Here is an 18,481-nt window from a genome sequence, read left to right as displayed (position 1 = left end):
ATGTGTCCCAACAATTATCAAAACTCGTATCTTGGAATATACCTGTACACCCCTCGGTATTACTCTTGAATGATGTTTTTGAGTTTGCAGTGAATCCACAGCTAAATAGATTGGTTTTATCGGGTATCACAGTAGCTAAAAAGCTGATCGCATCACGCTGGTTTCAACCGGAAAAAATGTGCCGGAAAGTTTGGTTTCTTACATATCTCGATGTGATATATCAAGAAATATCTACAGCAAGAATTCTGGGTCTCAATGAATCCAAAATGTCAATGTGGGTAGAAGTGGTGGAGAGAATAAAAGCTAGCTTATAGTGGTAGTGTCTGGTTAGGAGTGAGGGATAATGGCGGTACTATCCAAGGAGGGGTCCGGGAGGGGGGGGTTCGAGCTGGAGCATGTGTGTAGGGTTTTAGAAAATGGGTATTAGGGGTATGTTCTATATAAACATTTATATAATTGTAATTTCGCTGGATATACACTGTATACGGTTAAAATGTTATTATAGACTCTTTTTGTTTTATCTTGTTTCTGTACTTGCATGTAATTTTAACCACCTTGACTGATAGTTTCATTATGTATTATGTGTTGAGTACTGACTTTTAATAATTTTTGTTTTGCAATAATAAAAAAAAAAAAAAATTAAAATTTTTTTTTTCTTTTTTTTTAACAACAGATGGATGTTTATTTTGCAGCAATTCTTTGTCATTGCCGCCATCTTTAGTGTTACATCCCCTCACACTCCAGTTCTCAGGCTGCAGCTGGTTTAAAAGCTAAAGTAAACCGGCTTCTCTGCTGGCTGTTCAACTCCAGAGGAGTTGAACAGTTCTGGCTCTGCTAGTTTATTTTCGATCTTTTGGCGCTTTTCCATGGTTTTTATGGAGTCTAGTTCTGCTAGCACACATAGCCTACTGTGTACAGACGGTTTCAAAATGTATTTTAAATTAGAAAGCAAACAAAATAAATGGACAAGAGAAAAATAAATCTGAATTTGGGGGGACCTTTTTGCTTGCATTCTGAGATTGTGCAGAAGCAGAGAGGGCGTGCATCTTCACCAACATACAACACACCTGTGTGCATTGATGCCTGTTGGTGCGAGGCACCAAAATGCACAGCCTGGATCTCAGCACTGTACTTACATGAGTAGTTTTCTGAGAAATCCACATGTATAATGCATTCGTGTGAGGACAGACGTCTCTTTAGCTCTCTGGAGAATGAGAACTGCTGCTTGATGTTGAACGCATGTTTCTTAAACCTGTGCAGGAGACAAGTGAAATGCTCAATGAGCTCCTCTACAGAGCTTTCAATTTGTTTTTTAGCTGTCACTTTGAATGACACAGCCTTCTTTTCTTGTAGCATGGTCTTCTCCTCCATTACCCACTGTATGTATGAAACACGCATGTTGGTGTCAGGAACAGTAGCCAGTGGGAAGCTTTTCAGTTTGCATGTGGGACACTCTCCATACATGCACTCTTTACTGTTTGTGCTGCAAGAGACCTCTTCAATAAGCTGCTCAAGGTTGGAATTGGTAAGCAAACTTAGTTGCTTCAGCTTGTCAGCCACAAAGCCGAGGTTCTCATGGATTTTACACATGCATGATCTCTGTCCTGAATGGTGGGATGTACCACCCAGAAGGGTCGAAGTCTGCAAAAGAGACTGTAGGACAAAGCTCTGTGTGGATTTTCTGATAGGAACTTCCTGTGAAGATTTTGCAGTGAATCAACAAATCTCTTTTGTTTTTTTTTAACTTTCTGCCATGTTCTGGTCTGCTTTCTTCCAGTCGTGACTCAACTGACATCATCACGGTCATAGAAAGCTTTGACATTTGATTTGAACTGTGTTGGGATGCGGAGTCTTCCACCTTCTTCTTGGAAGACCACTGGCACTATTTCCATATTTCTGCATGCGGTACCTTTTTACAATCTTCCCGGATAACATTTGGGAGATAATCTGCTTTTTTCGCTCATCTTTTGAATCTAAATAAATATTTTCTTTTTATGTCCCTCAACAGTGCAGTGTGAAATTTGAGGGTTCTTCGTGCTTGTAACCTTTTTTTGTACTTATCTTGCGTTTGTTTTTGTTTTTCCAGGCTACTCCTCAATTTTTCCAGCTCTTGGTGGAGCCTCTTTCTCTCCTTCTTTGACCTTAAACGCCCCTAAGCACGTTGCCTGCAGCACAATAAAGCATAGATTCAGGGCTGTACACTGCGACGAGATGGTCGCGTATTGCCCCTTTAATTGGCCGTTGCGATTGGTAAATATTATCTGGGGCCGGCTTGCGAGTAGTGCTTTCAAGCCTTGCATTCGCATTTCACTCCTAAATTATCCAAGGCGTGTGATGACGCCACTCACGCGAGCTGAGCAGTGAGCACTCAGCAGGTATGATCAGCGGGAACAATCGACTGAGCACTCACTCTGATAGACTGGCTGACTGTCTGATTTAGCTATGAAGAAAAGTAAAGTTAGTATTGCTTCATATTTTCGACGCGTTCGACCTCCTATAGTGAGCCGAACTGAACTCAGACACACGGAGAGAGCTGCGGCGTCTGCTGCTCCTCCTCCCTCCCGCACCCGTGGCTGTTGTAAACACTAGTCTCTAGTGGGACACTGGGACCTCGGTGAGCCAGCCGGCTAGCTACTGATATCAACAAATGCTACAGCAAGTCTAGTAGTGCATGATAGCTCGCGTTAGCTTACTGTTCAAAACGAAACGTCCCATTAAACTAAATAGTTCAGATAGCTCCTGATATCAATGTCTTATAACACTGAGTCGATGCGTATTCGAGCTGAGGGCACGCTGAATATAGTCAATAGGGTCCAGCTGCAGCGCCGGAGAATCCTGGCCGTAGCTGGAGGCTACAGTATAGGGTCCAGCTGCAGCTCCGGAGAATCCTGGCCGTAGCTGGAGGCTACTCGAGTACACGCAGACAGTGGAGCTGGTTGCATATAGCGAGCATTTTGACTTGTTGCGTGGTGGCGATGTCTCGCAGATAATACAACTACAAGTATGATTATATAATGTATATATTTTATTAAAAAAAAATTATATATATTTTTTTTTCTTAAATTAAAAACAATCGATATAAATAATGGTAAAATTGTTATTTAAAAATTTGCCCCTAAAAAAATATTTTTTGCCCCTAAATTTCTCATTTAGGGGCAAGTGTGCCCCTAGTGAAAAAGCTTAGCGTACAGCCCTGAGATTAGTCAAATACTCGCCAATGAATGTGATTTACTCAAATGCTCCCCTTACACTCACTCATACACACTCTCTCTCTCTCTTGTTCCTCTAACCTTGAGGGGCCTGGATCTGATCCGGGATCTGACCCTGAATTTGGGTCTGGGTCTGGACTTAGAGGCGGCGTCATGCACTGATCTGTGGTTGCTGCAACTGCTGTTTTGGCTGCTCTGCATCTCAGTTGTTGCGCTCTCCATTTGCTCCGCTTGGCTCTCCTTTCTCTGTCACTTAGGGAAAAAGCTGTCTATCAGTCAACTGTCTCCTTATCCTTTCTCCATTTCACCCTCTTTCTCTAAATATCTTTGTCGCTTTTCGGGATCAGCATCTCTACGTTGCCGGTATAGGCGCTGTTTCTCCGCTGCAGATAGTCATCCTAAGAAAATCATATAAAATACAAATACAAAAGTCACTTTAACATTGGCTGTAACCTCTTACTATTGGTAAGGGAAGTATATTTTCATGTACACACAAAAGCATATACTTTTGTCAGCCCTGTTACCATTCACTTAACCCTGTTACCCATTGAAAGGTAACAGGGCTGATGGTAACATGGCTGACGAAAAAGGCAACTAGCAGCCATTACTAGCCATATGCTAACGGTCTTGACACCACATGGTGTGCATTCATGAGAGGAAATAATTATGTTAAATATGTATATTCACAATTTCAAACATAACTTTTTAACATGCGCATTTATGGTAACCGGTCTGACGCAACAAGCTCCTCCCCCTCTGTTGGACATCACATAACTCGATGAAAATGCATGAAAAGAGGAGCACACTTACTTGTCTTTTCTCCACCATCTTTAGAAAAGGAAGATGATGTCAGTTCCTGGGCTATGTGTAACTTTCGGAACAGTCTATTATCTCTGAAGGGGTGTAACTGGGTTGACAACAGGGTTGACAACAACATGGGGACACAACTAAAACGTTTTTTTTTTTTTAACACATTTGCAACATATTTAAAAAAAATTCATTAATGCGTAGTGAAACAACACTTGTGCCTTGATATAGGTTTAAGTTTTTATGTTCTAGTTTGGCTTTTTTGGCCTTAATAGCTAGTGGAAGTAGAACAATCTTATTGAGGGACCGGTCATTTTGAATTTTTTTGCAAGATGCTTCGCACAAAAGTGTTTAAAATTCTTTTAAAAACAAAAAGCTAAATACATTTTATTTGTTTTTATGTTACATGACACATCAGGAATCTAAATTATGAAATGTTTTATTGTTTATTTTTTTATTCAAATTGACAGGAGTTTTGTTCGAGGGACACAAAATGGCAAGCTTTCGTATAATGACTCATTTATATATATAAAAAAAGAACATTTTATTTTTTTTTTTTTTTTTACCCGATCCAGCTATTTGTCATATCTGGGCCGATATCCGACATCAATATCGGATCGGTGCATCCCTACTCTTGTGTTCTTTGGTGTCCTCCTCCTGTCCTGTGATCTGACTCCTCCTCTTGCTTGATCCCCTTTTCTCCTTAGTTTTTATATTTAGGTGACTTTCATTGATGGACAAACATGGTATTTAGTGGCTTCAGTGTCTGTCTCACTTTTCACTTTCATTCACACATTGTTTATTTTTTTTACTTCCCAGTTGCAATTTGCCACATAATGACTCAGTCACTCGCGTCCACAACCACTAAAAGACTGTACTGTACTTTTCGGACTATAAGCCGCGGCTTTTTTCCCCATTTTTCGACCCTGCGGCTTATAAGTGCGGCTTATATATGGACCAAACCCGAAAATAGCTTTTTTTACTGCATTGAAATGTTATTTATCTGTTCCCTTATTTGCTAAACTTAATACAACTTGTTAATGAGTTAATTCTTGTTATTTGTATACCATAGTCCCCTCCAAACTCATAGCCAAGCTCAGGGACCTGGGCTTGAACTATGACCTCTGCCAGTGGGTCTTGGACTTCCTGACGGGCAGACCCCAGGTGGTAAGAGCCGGCAACTGCACCTCCTCATCCATCACGCTCAACATAGGGGCCCCCCAGGGCTGTGTTCTGAGCCCCCTCCTCTACTCCCTGTACACGCATGACTGCGTAGCACAGCGGAACAACAACACCATCATCAAATTTGCTGATGACACCGTAGTGGTGGGCCTGATCTCTGCCAACGACGAAAGGGCCTACCTGGAAGAGGTAGAGAACCTGTCACAGTGGTGTCAGGAGAACTGCCTCTCCCTGAACGTCAGCAAAACAAAAGAGATGATTGTGGACTTCAGGAGGTCGGGGGTCAAGGACTACAGCCCCCTCAGCATCGACGGGGCACCGGTTGAGAGAGTGAACAGTTTCAAGTACCTCGGAGCCCACATATCCGAGGACTTGACATGGACCACACACATTGACAGTGTTGTGAAGAAGGTGTCGACAACGCCTCTACTTCCTCAGGCGCCTAAGGAAGTTCCAAGTCAGTCAGAAGATCCTTAGGAACTTCTACTCATGTACAATAGAGAGCATCCTGACCGGCAACATCACCTCCTGGTTTGGGAATAGCACTGCACAAGACCGTAGCAGACTACAAAGAGTGACACGTTCAGCCGAACGCACAATTGGAGGGGGGCTTCCCACCCTCCAGAACATTTACAACAAGCGGTGCAAGGGGAAGGCTAAGAGAATTATTAAGGACTCGAGCCACCCGAACAACTGCCTCTTTGAACTGCTGCGGTCAGGCAAGCGATACCGGAGTCTTAAGGCGAGCACAGAAAGACTCAGAAGAAGCTTCTATCCCCAGGCCATCAGGCTGCTAAACGAACAATAAACACTATGCAACAACCATCAAATGCACACAGCACACACACCCACACGCACACACTCACTCAAACAAACAACACACTGCAGCACCCACTCTCCACACTTTAGATCACACAAACACACTTTACACTTTATATTTATTGATAAAGGATTTGCACTACAACTCGTACACCTACTGTGAATTGTACCTAAATTGCACCTCGTCCCATTTCTGCCTTGCACTATATAGTATTGTATATTAGTACACTGCACAGTATTGTATATTGTATGGTAACTACGTCTATTCTGCATCGAACATTGTACATATGTCTAAACTGAACACTGTGACCTCATTTTTTTACTTCTAATTTTACTATGTTATTTTATTTCATACTTATCTCGTCTTGCACAGTCTCTGGAGCGTAACAGTAAGAAGCATTTTGTATAAAAGTATTCTGTACTTCTGTATGACAAATATTAAAGAAACTTGAAACTTGAAACTTGTCCGACAGTATTGTGACAATCCCCTCTGTGCACGAACCCTTACATATGGTAATTAAACATTAAAACACCTGCGGCTTATAGTCCAGTGCGGCTTATATATGTACACATCATTCAATTTAGCTGCTGCGGCTTATAGTCAGGTGCGGCTTATAGTGCGAAAAGTACGGTACATGGCTACAGTGTCCTCCATCGGTACTCTTTCATCTCTCCATTGTACCGCGTGACCCCCAACCGTTTCCTTTTTGTGTCTCCTTTTCCTTCAGGTGAGGTGGACCCTAAGGAGCGTCTGGCCCGCCAGAGGAAGCTCCTTCAGAGGAAGCTCGGCCTGGACATGGGCGCCGCCATCGGCATGGACACGGAGGAGCTGTTCAACGACGAGGACCTGGACTATACCTGTGCGACCAGAGGGGGCAAGGGCTGCTCCACCTCGCGCAACCACGTGGTGAGTCCCGCCACCCGGGCCCCCACATCGCCAGGACTCCATCGGAGCACTTAATGGGAAATAAAACATTAATAATTATAAAGCTGATTCTATCATAATATCACACTGCTGTAAACCACGTACAAATTTAGGTTGGGGGTTGGAGTGTATGATGTCACACTGACTGTCCAGAGAGTGTTAAATACAGCTCAGGGAAATTATGAAAATGAGAATAATATCGAGACTGCGGTGTCAACAAAAGTTCCCAGAATGTCTCGTGCCAACGCCTTGATTTTTCTCTTTCTCTATTTCGGTCATTTCACTGAGCTGTATTTAATACTCCCTGGAATATGTGACGCCATAATGACCTTATAATAAAATATTTGAACACATTGACTCTCAAACCAAATGAAATTGTATAAGTTATTGTTTGTAGTTTTGGCATGTATGAGAATATGGGGAGAATATTTTTTTTATATACTTTACTTTCAAAGGCATCTGACTAACTTTGTCCGTTGGCGGTTTCATCTGCAAGCTGTTCTGTTGGAGAAACTAGGATGTCCAAAAATAGGTGCACCCTGAATATAATCAAAGGGTGTGAGGCTGAACTCGGTGACCCGCTGTCAGCAGTAGGCCTATATTTTGCCACCGTCTGTGTTCGCGGCCTCAATTACCTGTCCACGGGGAAAGGAGACCTGACCGACAGGCTGGGTCCTGCTCACTCTGACCCTGTTTGGTGCTGAGCACATATGCAGCGTCGCAGTTAGAAATCTGTTTTTACTGTTATTCTAGAACTCTTTATCATAATCATCACATTGGAAAGTCTTGTCTGTACTGGATGCAGTATGTTGACTGTAAGAAAGCCATGTTAAAGTCGACCAGATGGAAAGTCTAGATGGCTGGTGTATCTGATCCAGTCTTTTCTCTGCCCTCTGCTGTGTCTGAATTCCATGTGGAGTAAGTAGATGGAAGTTTAAAAAAGGCTTATTATTTTTTTATATATATATATACCGTACTTTTCGCACTATGAGCCGCACCTGACTATAAGCCGCAGCAGCTAAATTGAATGATGTGTACATATATAAGCCGCACTGGACTATAAGCCGCATGTGTTTTAATGTTTAATTACCATATGTAAGGAGTGGAGCCTGCGGCTTAATTTGACTCAACGCGGGAAACCTCACCCGGCCCGGACACGGAAAGGATTGACAGATTGCTTGCTCTTTCTCGATTCTGTGAGTGGTGGTGCATGGCCGTTCTTCTTATATTGAGCTTTAAGTTCCCACCTCTACAGAGAATGACTCCCATTGGGACACAATACTGTCGGACAAATAACATTAACTCATTTACAAGTTGTATTAAGTTTAGCAAATAAGGGAACAGATAAATAACATTTCAATGCAGTAAAAAAAGCAATATTTCGATTTTCGGGTTTTGTCCACATATAAGCCGCACCGTTATATAAGCCGCAGGGTCGAAAAATGGGGAAAAAAGCCGCGGCTTATAGTCCGAAAAGTACGGTATATATAATTTGCTGTAACCTTCTGTTTTTGTTGTTTTCTTTCAGCCCATGCAGGCTGCCGAGTTGATCGACTCAGAATTCCGGCCAGGCATGAGCAATCGACAGAAGAACAAGGCCAAGAGAATGGCCAAGCTAGTGGCCAAGCAAAGATCCAGCAGAGATGTTGATCCCAACGAGAAAAGGTATTTAAAGTTTCTAGTGAGTTCTACCTTTTGTAAGCCTCTGTAAGCCTTCCACTTTGCATTTGTTCTGAAACGTTGCCTGTGTTGATGGGCTAATTGGCTGGGAAATGAGCGATCAATATCCTCCTCCCCATAGCAACGACAGTTTGGAGGGTGAACCCGAAGAGAAGCGAAGAAAAACCACGAACGTGGTTATCGATCAGCCGGCAACGGACCATAAAGTCTTAATCGATAACATTCCAGATAACTCCGCTCTCCTTGAGGAGGTAAGGGCCAGCTCCCAATAAATCACTTATGAAGAATTGCTTAAAGTTTATATTCAATTCAACCTCCTAAATGGCTTTAAATGACAGCCCTACATCTGTCAGATGGTCTTGCTTCAGTGCTTGTGTTTGTGTATACAGGTGCAGCTCAATAAATTAGAATATCGTGGAAAAGTCAATTTATTTCAGTAATTCAATAAAAAAAGTGAAACTCTCATATATTATAGATACATTACACACAAAGTGAAATATTTCAAGCCTTTATTTGTTAACATTTTGAAAAGTATGGCTTACAGCTAATGAAAACCCAAAATTCAGTATCTCAGAAAATTTGAATATTACACGACTAATAATAATAAAAAAAAAAAAAAAAAAAGGATTTTTAATATAGAAATGTCTGCATTCTGAAAAGTGTGTTCATGTATGATCACTCTGTACTTGGTTCGGGCTCCTTTTGCACGAATTACTGCATCAATGCGGAGTGGCATGGAGGCGATTAGCCTGTGGCACTGCTGAGGTGTTAAGGAAGCCCAGGTTGCTTTGATAGTGGCCTTCAGCTCGTCCGCATTGTTTGGTCTGGCGTCCCATCTTCCTCTTGACAATACCCCATAGATTCTCTATGGAGTTCAGGTCAGGTGAGTTTGCTGGCCAATCAAGCACAGTAATACCATGGTCATTAAAGAGAGAGATGGCGCTGCTCCGACCGGCTGCCTTTCTGTTCGCTCCGTCGAGACTGCTTACTTTTGTTAATATTTATAGTTTTAAGAGTTTTGTCTGTACCAACAGTAGGTGCATTTAATGTGTATGACCGTCAGTCACTTATAGACATCGGATTACGGGAAATTTACCGATTGGATTACTCACTGGATCAGCTTTCCGAACCGCAACAATGGCCTGTGGAGATTCTCAGGAAAATGGGACCAGATCCCGACCCCAGGAACAAAGGAACCAGACGGCGTGGGAAGAGAGCTGGGATCCGTAACAGGCTGAGATCCAGACGACACCGAACGCCATTACCCAGTATATTGCTAGCCAATGTACAATCAATTGACAATAAACTGGACGATATCCGAGCAAGGATTCAATACCAAAGAGACGTTAGGGACTGCAACGTTCTCTGCTTCACCGAGACGTGGCTCACGCCGCACGTCCCAGACCACGCTATCCAACCGGCCGAACACTTCTTCATCCACCGCAAGGATCGAACAGCAGAATCCGGTAAACAGCGGGGAGGTGGAATAGCCTTCATGTTGAACAACAATTGGAGCGATCCAACTAACGTGAAGGAATTATCCAACCACTGCTGCCCAGATCTGGAATATATAACCATCAAGTGTCGTCCTTTCTTCCTCCCGAGGGAGTTAACGGCGATCGTCCTGATCGGAGTGTATATTCCACCGCAAGCCAGTAACAACGTCGCGCTCTCCAGACTCCACGACGAGGTAAATAGAATACAAGCGGCGAACGTTAACGCCGCCATTTTAGTGCTGGGTGATTTCAATAGCGCCAATCTGAGAAAGGTATTACCTGACTTCTATCAGCATGTGACTTGCAACACCAGAGGCGGTAACATCCTAGATCACTGTTACACGCAATTTAAAGGTGGCTACAAGGCTCATTCTGATAGTGGCTTTGGTAAATCAGATCACGCGTCCATTTTCCTCACCAAAGTACAAACGGAGAATCAAAAGCACTCCTGTAGTCTCGCGAGAGGTGCAGAAATGGGATTTGACGTCAGAGGAGACACTCCAGGCTGCGTTTGACTGCACAGACTGGAACGTGTTCCGCGACACAGATAACATTAATGTCTACACGGAGACAGTGCTGGACTATGTTTGTACTTTGGTGGAAGAAACAATCCCCACTACCAAAATGAGAGTTTACCCAAATCAAAAACCCTGGGTAGACAAATCCGTCCGTGAAGCTCTGAGAGAGCGCACCAAAGCATACAACGGCGGCCTAGTGGCAGGCAACATGAATGACCACAAGGTGGCGCGATACAACGTAAGGAGGACAGTGACAGAGGCCAAACGGCGCTACAGGGATAAAATTGAACTCCAGTTTGAACAAGCTGACTCTAGAGCTATGTGGCAGGGGCTCAAAACGATGACAGACTACAAAGGCGCCTCCCTCAAACTGAACAGTGACATCTCCTTAGCAAATGACCTCAATACCTTCTATGCGAGGTTTGATGCTGGTAATAACAACACCAGCCCACAAGCCACGGCAATGGGGGGGGGGGGGGGGGGTCTGCTGCTGATGGAGACTCAGTGTTCAGGGTAACAGAGCATGAGGTGAGGCGGACCTTTAAAAAAGTGAATATCAGGAAGGCAGCAGGTCCGGACGGCATCCCCGGCCGCGTCCTAAAAGTCTGTGCCGACCAACTAGCCCCGGTATTCACTGACATATTTAACCTGTCCTTAGAACAGGCTGTCATCCCCACCTGCCTGAAGAAGTCCACTATTATCCCTGTACCCAAAAAATCCAAGCCTGCTTGCCTCAACGACTACCGCCCTGTAGCTCTCACCTCCATAGCCATGAAGTGCTTTGAGAAGCTAGTAAAGGGCTACATCTGCTCCTCCCTCCCCATCAACATGGACCCCCTGCAATTTGCATACCGCCCCAACAGGTCCACGGAGGACGCCATAGCCCATGTGCTGCACACAGCAGCATCACACCTGGACAAGAGGCAGGGGAACTATGTGAGAATGCTATTAATCGACTACAGCTCGGCATTCAATACCATAGTCCCCTCCATACTCATAGCCAAGCTCAGGGACCTGGGCTTGAACTATGACCTCTGCCAGTGGGTCTTGGACTTCCTGACTGGCAGACCCCAGGTGGTGAGAGCAGGCAACTGCACCTCCTCATCCATCACCCTCAACATAGGGGCCCCCCAGGGCTGTGTTCTGAGTCCCCTCCTCTACTCCCTGTACACACACGACTGTGTGGCTCAGCGGAGTAGCAATACAATCATCAAATTTGCTGACGACACAGTGGTGGTGGGCCTGATCTCTGCCAACGACGAGAGGGCCTACCTGGAAGAGGTCAAGGTCCTGGCGGGATGGTGCCAGGAAAACAGCCTCTCCCTGAACGTCAGCAAAACAAAGGAGATGATTGTGGACTTCAGGAGGTCGGGGGTCAAGGACTACAGCCCCCTCAGCATCGACGGGGCACCGGTTGAGAGAGTCAACAGCTTTAAGTACCTCGGAGCCTACATATCCGAGGACTTGACATGGACCACACACATTGACAGTGTTGTGAAGAAGGCACGACAACGCCTCTACTTCCTCAGGCGCCTAAGGAAGTTCCAAGTCAGTCAGAAGATCCTTAAGAACTTCTACTCATGTACAATAGAGAGCATCTTGACTGGCAACATCACCTCCTGGTTTGGGAATAGCACTGCACAAGACCGAAGCAGACTACAAAGAGTGACACGTTCAGCCGAACGCACAATTGGAGGGAGGCTCCCCACCCTCCAGAACATTTACAACAAGCGTTGCAAGGGCAAGGCTAAGAGAATCATTAAAGACTCCAGTCACCCGAACAACTGCCTCTTTGAACTGCTGCGGTCAGGCAAGCGATACCGGAGTCTCAAGGCGAGCACAGAAAGACTCAGAAGAAGCTTCTATCCCCAGGCCATCAGACTGCTAAACGAACAATGAACACTACACAACAACAACCACCAAACGCACATAGCACACACATCCACACGCACACACTCACTTTAAACAGACACACTGTAGCACCCACTCCACACACTTTATAGCACACACCCACTTTAAACAAACACACTGTAGCACCCACTCCCCACACTTTATATTTATTGATGAAGGATTGCACTACAACTCGTACACCTTACTGTAAATTGTACCTAAACTGTACCTCATCCCATTTCTGCTTTGCACTATATAGTACTGTACATTAGTACACTGCATAGTATTGTATATTATATGGTAACTCAGAACATTGTACATATGTCTATACCGAACACTGTGACCTCATTTTCTTCTTCTAAATTACATGCTATACTATGTTATTTGATACTATCTTGTCTAGCACAGTCTCTGGAGCGTAACAGTAAGAAGCATTTTGTATGAAAGTATTCTGTACTTCTGTATGACAACTATTAAAGAAACTTGAAACTTGAAAACCAGTTATTGGTACTTTTGGCAGTGTGGGCAGGTGCCAAGTCTTGCTGGAAAATGAAATCAACATCTCCATAAAGCTTGTCAGCAGAAGGAAGCATGAAGTGCTCTAAACCCTCCTGGTAGATGGCTGCGTTGACTCTGGACTTGAGAAAACGCAGTGGGCCAACATCATCGGATGACACGGCACCCCAAATCATCACTGACTGTGGAAACTTCACACTGGACTTCAAGCAACGTGGATGATGTCCCTCTCCACTCTTCCTCCAGACTCTAGGACCTTGATTTCCAAATGAAATACAACATTTACTTTCATCTGAAAAGAGGAATTTGGACCACTGAGCAACAGTCTAGTTATTTTTCTCCTTAGCCCAGGTAAGACGCTTCTGACGTCATCTCTGGTTCAGGAGTGGCTTGACACGAGGGATGTGACAGTTGTAGCACATGTCCTGGACACATCTGTGTGTGGTAGCTCTTGATGCTCTGACTCCAGTCTCTGTCCACTCCTTGTGAAGCTCCCCCAAATTCTTGAATGGGCTTTGCTTGACAATCCTCAAGGCTGCGGTTGTCCCTGTTGCTTGTGCACCTTTTACTACCACACCTTTTCCTTCCACTCAACTTTCTATGGATATGCTTGGATACAGCACTCTGTGAACAGCCAGCTTCTTTAGCAATGACCTTTTGTGGCTTACCGTCCTTGTGGAGGGTGTCAATGACATGTCTTCTGGACAACTGTCAAGTCAGCAGTCTTCCCCATGATTGTGTAGCCCACTAAACCAGACTGAAAGACGATTTAAAGGCTCAGGAAACCTTTGCAGGTGTTTTCAGATAATTATCTGATTAGTGTGACAACGTGAGACTACAATATTGAACCTTTTCACAATATTCTAATTCTGTGAGATACTGAATTTGGGGTTTTCATGCGCTGTAAGCCATGATCTTCAAAATTAAAACAAAGGCTTGAAATATTTCACTGTGTAATGAATCTATAACCTATAAGAGTTTTGCTTTTTTAATTGAATTACTGAAATAAATGAACTTTTCCACTATATTCTCATTTATTGAGCTGCACCTGTATATTAATTGAGTAAATCTTATGCAGCAGTGCCAGGTTAGATGGTGTCCTCATGCTTTGTCTCCAGATAAACGAGTGGCCTCTGGAGAGCTTCTGTGAGGAGCTTTGCAACGACCTCTTCAACCCTTCATGGGAGGTAAGAGGTCCCCCCTGCACTATGAATTATGGACCAATTTGGATACATATGAGGCTTAATCGGTTACTTGCCGTTTCAACTGGACGCTAGTGGTTTTTGAGGGTGCTTGATTGAAATCTTTGTAATTGGTTGCCACCAAATACGTCTACCAAAAGTGCTTGTGCCACGTGATGCCCGAGTTGTTGCAGAAAGCTGGAAGCTGGAGAGAATGGATAGTAAACTTATGCCATGTCCAGACGAAAGTCTCGAGAAATAAGAGCGTGCTACAAATTTACAAATTTAAAACTTAACTGTTTTAGACGTTGCTCTTTTATTTTGAAACCCCCCCGACCGGAAGTGTTATCGTTGTTTGTTGCTAGCAGAATAACTTGTGTTGTCCGGTTCTGTGCTTTGAGCTAACGTAACGCTAGTTTCGAAAGGAGTGGAGAGGGAGAGAGACTGTGGCTCACATGCTCAAAATGCAGCTACAGCCTACAGGCAATCGATGATGAGGAGGATTTTAATTGGCAGGAGAGAGAACGTGTCAAAGCCGTATATAATATGGTGCGCGCAGCTCAAACTACTGTTGTATTAAATTAATTGATTGATGTTTAACTTGTCCGTGTCCAGTCCTTTCGACTAGCAAATGTCTGTATTTAACGTTACCTCAGGATACCACGGTCTTATTGTAGCAAAAGTTGTCTGTATTTAACGTATATTCCTTTACTGCATACTGAATTCGGCGTTGCAAAAAGTATTCCAGGCGATGTGGTGAAGCCATAGCTTTAGGCTAACAGAAAAGTCCACCCGGAGCGAAAAAAGTGACACCCGGTCTGCAACAGGGGAAACTGCATTCTCGAGACAGCGCCAATACCAGGATCTGGCCGGTACTGCACTTTCGGAGTCCCAATATGCCTTTTCCAGCCAAAATACATCTCTGTGACAACATCCGGGATATTAAAATGGAATAAACGCAAAAACGAGTTTAACACGTGTGTATACTATATATATATATATATACAGTACGTGGTTGGCCTTCAAGGGTCGGCTCCCAAACACGTGTATATATATACGTGGTTGGCCCCGAACCAGTTAAGGGAGAGAGGTGGGCTATCGCGTCATCGGTTCAGAAAAATGCGCATATAGGCTTGTAAAGATGGCGACGCAAGGGGGGCGTCTTCAGATTTTCCCACTCTGGGACCCGGTTTCAGAAAATAGCGTCTTCAGGCTCCCAGAACGCAGTTCTGTGTGGATGAAAGGTGCATACGATCAAATACTTTGACTGATGCGACCGAAATCGGTTTAATCTGGACATGGCCTTAATGTTATCGCGAAAAGTTTGTTAGCTTAGCATTATCTAAAATATAACCGTGGTTTTGTGTTTGCGCATTTCCTAATTGTGCCAGTAACTGATTGTTTTGACGTCAGGTATATATCTGTGCATTATGTTCACGGAGCGAGACATAATAAAATCGGTAGCGGGTGTGACTCTGCGCAATATCTAGTTTTTGCTGCCGCCATGAGCTTTAAGATGCGTTCTAAAAATAGGTTTCCCTAAACAATTACTCGATCACTACTCTAGTAATTCATGCAAGTACTGGATCTGGGAAAACATTACTTGCGCCCATCCCTAATATATACCCAACTTTATTGTAAAAAAAATTATCTTTATTTTATTTTTAAACTCATAAAATAAACTGGGTCGCACCTAAATCGGCAGGGTCGGTCGGCAACCGGAACCAAACCATTATTTTTGTTAGGCCCTATGACAAATAAGACTGTTCAATTACTTTTATCTAAATCCAATCAATATTCCTAATGCCGTTTCAATGTAAGGTTATAAAAATAAACATTCATATAATAATACAATAACCTAAATATACAGCTAAGCCCCATTGTATTCTGAAATGTAGACTTTAACAGTGTAGGCAACTAAGCCAATAGAAATAAGGTATAACTGAGTGCTTTGGCTCCTATAATTTTATATTTTATTCTTTCCCACGGCGACTATGGATAGGGAATGGATAGGCATGTTTAATATCCATAATACTAAAGGTTTGACTAAGATTTCTATGAAACTTTATTAAAAAAAAAAAATCTTTTTTATTAAATTTTAAAAATTAAAAATGTTTACTCATAAAAATATATTGGGTCGCACTTAAATCGGCAGGGTCGGTCGGCAACCGGAAACAAACTATTTTTTTTTTAGGCCCTAACGATTATTTCTGTCACACCCTCCATCTCTGCTTCCTGTGGGCGCGGCTCCTTTTCCGGGCTCTTAGCAGACTTCTTAGCTTAACATAACAGACCGGCAGTAAGTTTGGGGGAACTAATGGGATAACTGGGGTTGCAACAAAAGTGCAACTAGGGCTAAAAACACAATGAAATAAAATAATAATAAATAATATATCCTTCTTAGCAGACTTCTTAGCTTAACATCCCAGGGAACTAATGGGATAACTGGGGATGTTGTTTGCTCCTGACAAGAGTCTCAAAGTCTGGGGTGATGGTAACAAAGCAACTCTGAGGTCATGCTCAATGTCCAATCTGTTCCTCTGCTTTGTCTTCAGCTGGACCAGAGCTGAGAAGCCTGAAAAGAAATGCATCAACGCAAACATTTGGCGTCTACTAGTTTTTATGATCGACGTCGTCGACTAATCGTTGCAGCCCTACTTGGAAATAACTTTTCATAAGTCATTGTCACTCAAAATACTGGTCAATGTTATTCAAATTATTATTTTATTTTTTTCAAATATTGCAATTGGAAACAACTTTGTCTGCATCAAAATGCATTTAACCCAGGTATAATGTGCAAATACTATATTCTGGGGCTCTCAGTAAATTTGAGGATGAAAAAAATAAACTAGTCATGGTTTGTTTACATTTTTCTTTTCCTTTTAAATTCTTTAAAGATGTGGAATGATCATCTGTAACTGGAAAGCAAAGGACAACCGTTCCAAAACTTAAGAGCCAGTGATCTTGAGTAGGTATCTGCTAGTTAACAACGTTATACCTGTTCCTCTCTTGATTACTTTGTTTACAGATTCGTCACGGTGCAGGCACAGGACTCAGAGAGATCCTCAAGTCCCACGGCGCCAGCGGAGGGAAGCTGGTGGGATCCACTGCAGACCAGGTAACCCATCGTCTCGCACTTCTACCCTTCTTATCGGGTCAGAACACTGGGACTAACCTCATCTCACTTGTTTTCCTTGTGGCTAGATGGCCCGGCATCATCAGGACTGGCTAGAAGACATGGTCATCCGACTCCTCTGCGTTTTCGCTCTGGACCGCTTCGGAGACTTCGTGTCCGACGAGGTGACTCTCTCGGCCGCTGCCCGCCGCTGTCTGTTTTCACATGGAAGCTGCGTCCGCAGGGGATTTTGAAACCCTGAGTCACTTCTCTTTTCCCTCTCCGTACCTCCCTCCACTCCCCAGGTGGTGGCTCCCGTCAGGGAGACCTGCGCCCAGACGCTGGGCGTGGCCCTACGGCACATGACCGACGGCGGTGTTGCCATGACGGTGGACATCCTGTTGAAGCTGCTGACGGAGGATCAGTGGGAGGTCCGACACGGCGGTCTGCTGGGGATCAAGTACGCCCTCGCCGTCAGACAGGTAACACGATCTATTCAAAACAAGCTGTTCAAACATCTCATTCTTTCAGTCATTAAGTTCAGCAGGGATACATGTGGTGCCAGAAAGGGGGATCATAACCACCTCCTTTTCTTTAATCATCCTTCTCGTCCATCTCTCTGTACATGTTTTTTTCTCTCTCTCCATCTGTCCCTCCTGTTTCTGTCCCAGGACCTGATCTCCATCCTGCTGCCTCGGGTGCTCCCTGCCATCACAGAGGGCCTGCAGGACTTGGATGATGACGTCCGAGCTGTGGCGGCAGCAGCCCTCATCCCCGTTGTGGAAGGCTTGGTACAGCTACTGCCCAGTAAGGTCAGAACGGCTCCATCTGTTTGCACAGAAAATGCCATGGCTCTATCCTATGTGGCTTATCAGAATCGCAACACTAACAGCCAGGTAACCGGTGGTTGCTTGGAATAGCTTGGTGTCGGACAACCTCTGAAAACGACAAGAATGCACAACATACAGTTATGGAAATGGCCAACACTAACACTGTCTCACACATTTACTTTTATGTTCATTAATGTGTGCTGTCCCTGTTCAAATAAAGTTTAAACTGAAACTAAATATGTACAACCACAACATAGTTATGAAATATGAAGTACATTTTAAGGAATCCATGTACAACACACGGTTATAGATG

At 43.8% G+C, this 18,481-nt stretch overlaps 1 protein-coding gene across 1 annotated transcript in view; it reads left to right on the top strand.

Moving 5' to 3' along the window:
* The window catches only part of btaf1 (BTAF1 RNA polymerase II, B-TFIID transcription factor-associated), a 127,803-nt gene that overhangs the window by 40,491 nt on the left and 68,831 nt on the right, over positions 1–18,481 (top strand). The window contains exons 5-12 of the mRNA XM_084321482.1: positions 6,746–6,924; positions 8,471–8,607; positions 8,744–8,873; positions 14,161–14,229; positions 17,252–17,341; positions 17,428–17,523; positions 17,644–17,820; positions 18,010–18,150. Of these exons, the coding sequence (XP_084177608.1) occupies positions 6,746–6,924; positions 8,471–8,607; positions 8,744–8,873; positions 14,161–14,229; positions 17,252–17,341; positions 17,428–17,523; positions 17,644–17,820; positions 18,010–18,150 (1,019 nt within the window). The remainder of the gene's footprint in view (positions 1–6,745; positions 6,925–8,470; positions 8,608–8,743; positions 8,874–14,160; positions 14,230–17,251; positions 17,342–17,427; positions 17,524–17,643; positions 17,821–18,009; positions 18,151–18,481) is intronic.

This window comes from Notolepis coatsorum (assembly GCF_963971535.1).
Source record: "Notolepis coatsorum genome assembly, chromosome: 9".
Lineage (NCBI taxonomy): Eukaryota > Metazoa > Chordata > Actinopteri > Aulopiformes > Paralepididae > Notolepis > Notolepis coatsorum.
The sequence above is the reverse complement of the archived record's forward strand: the minus strand, read 5'-3'. Positions and strand labels throughout refer to the sequence as shown.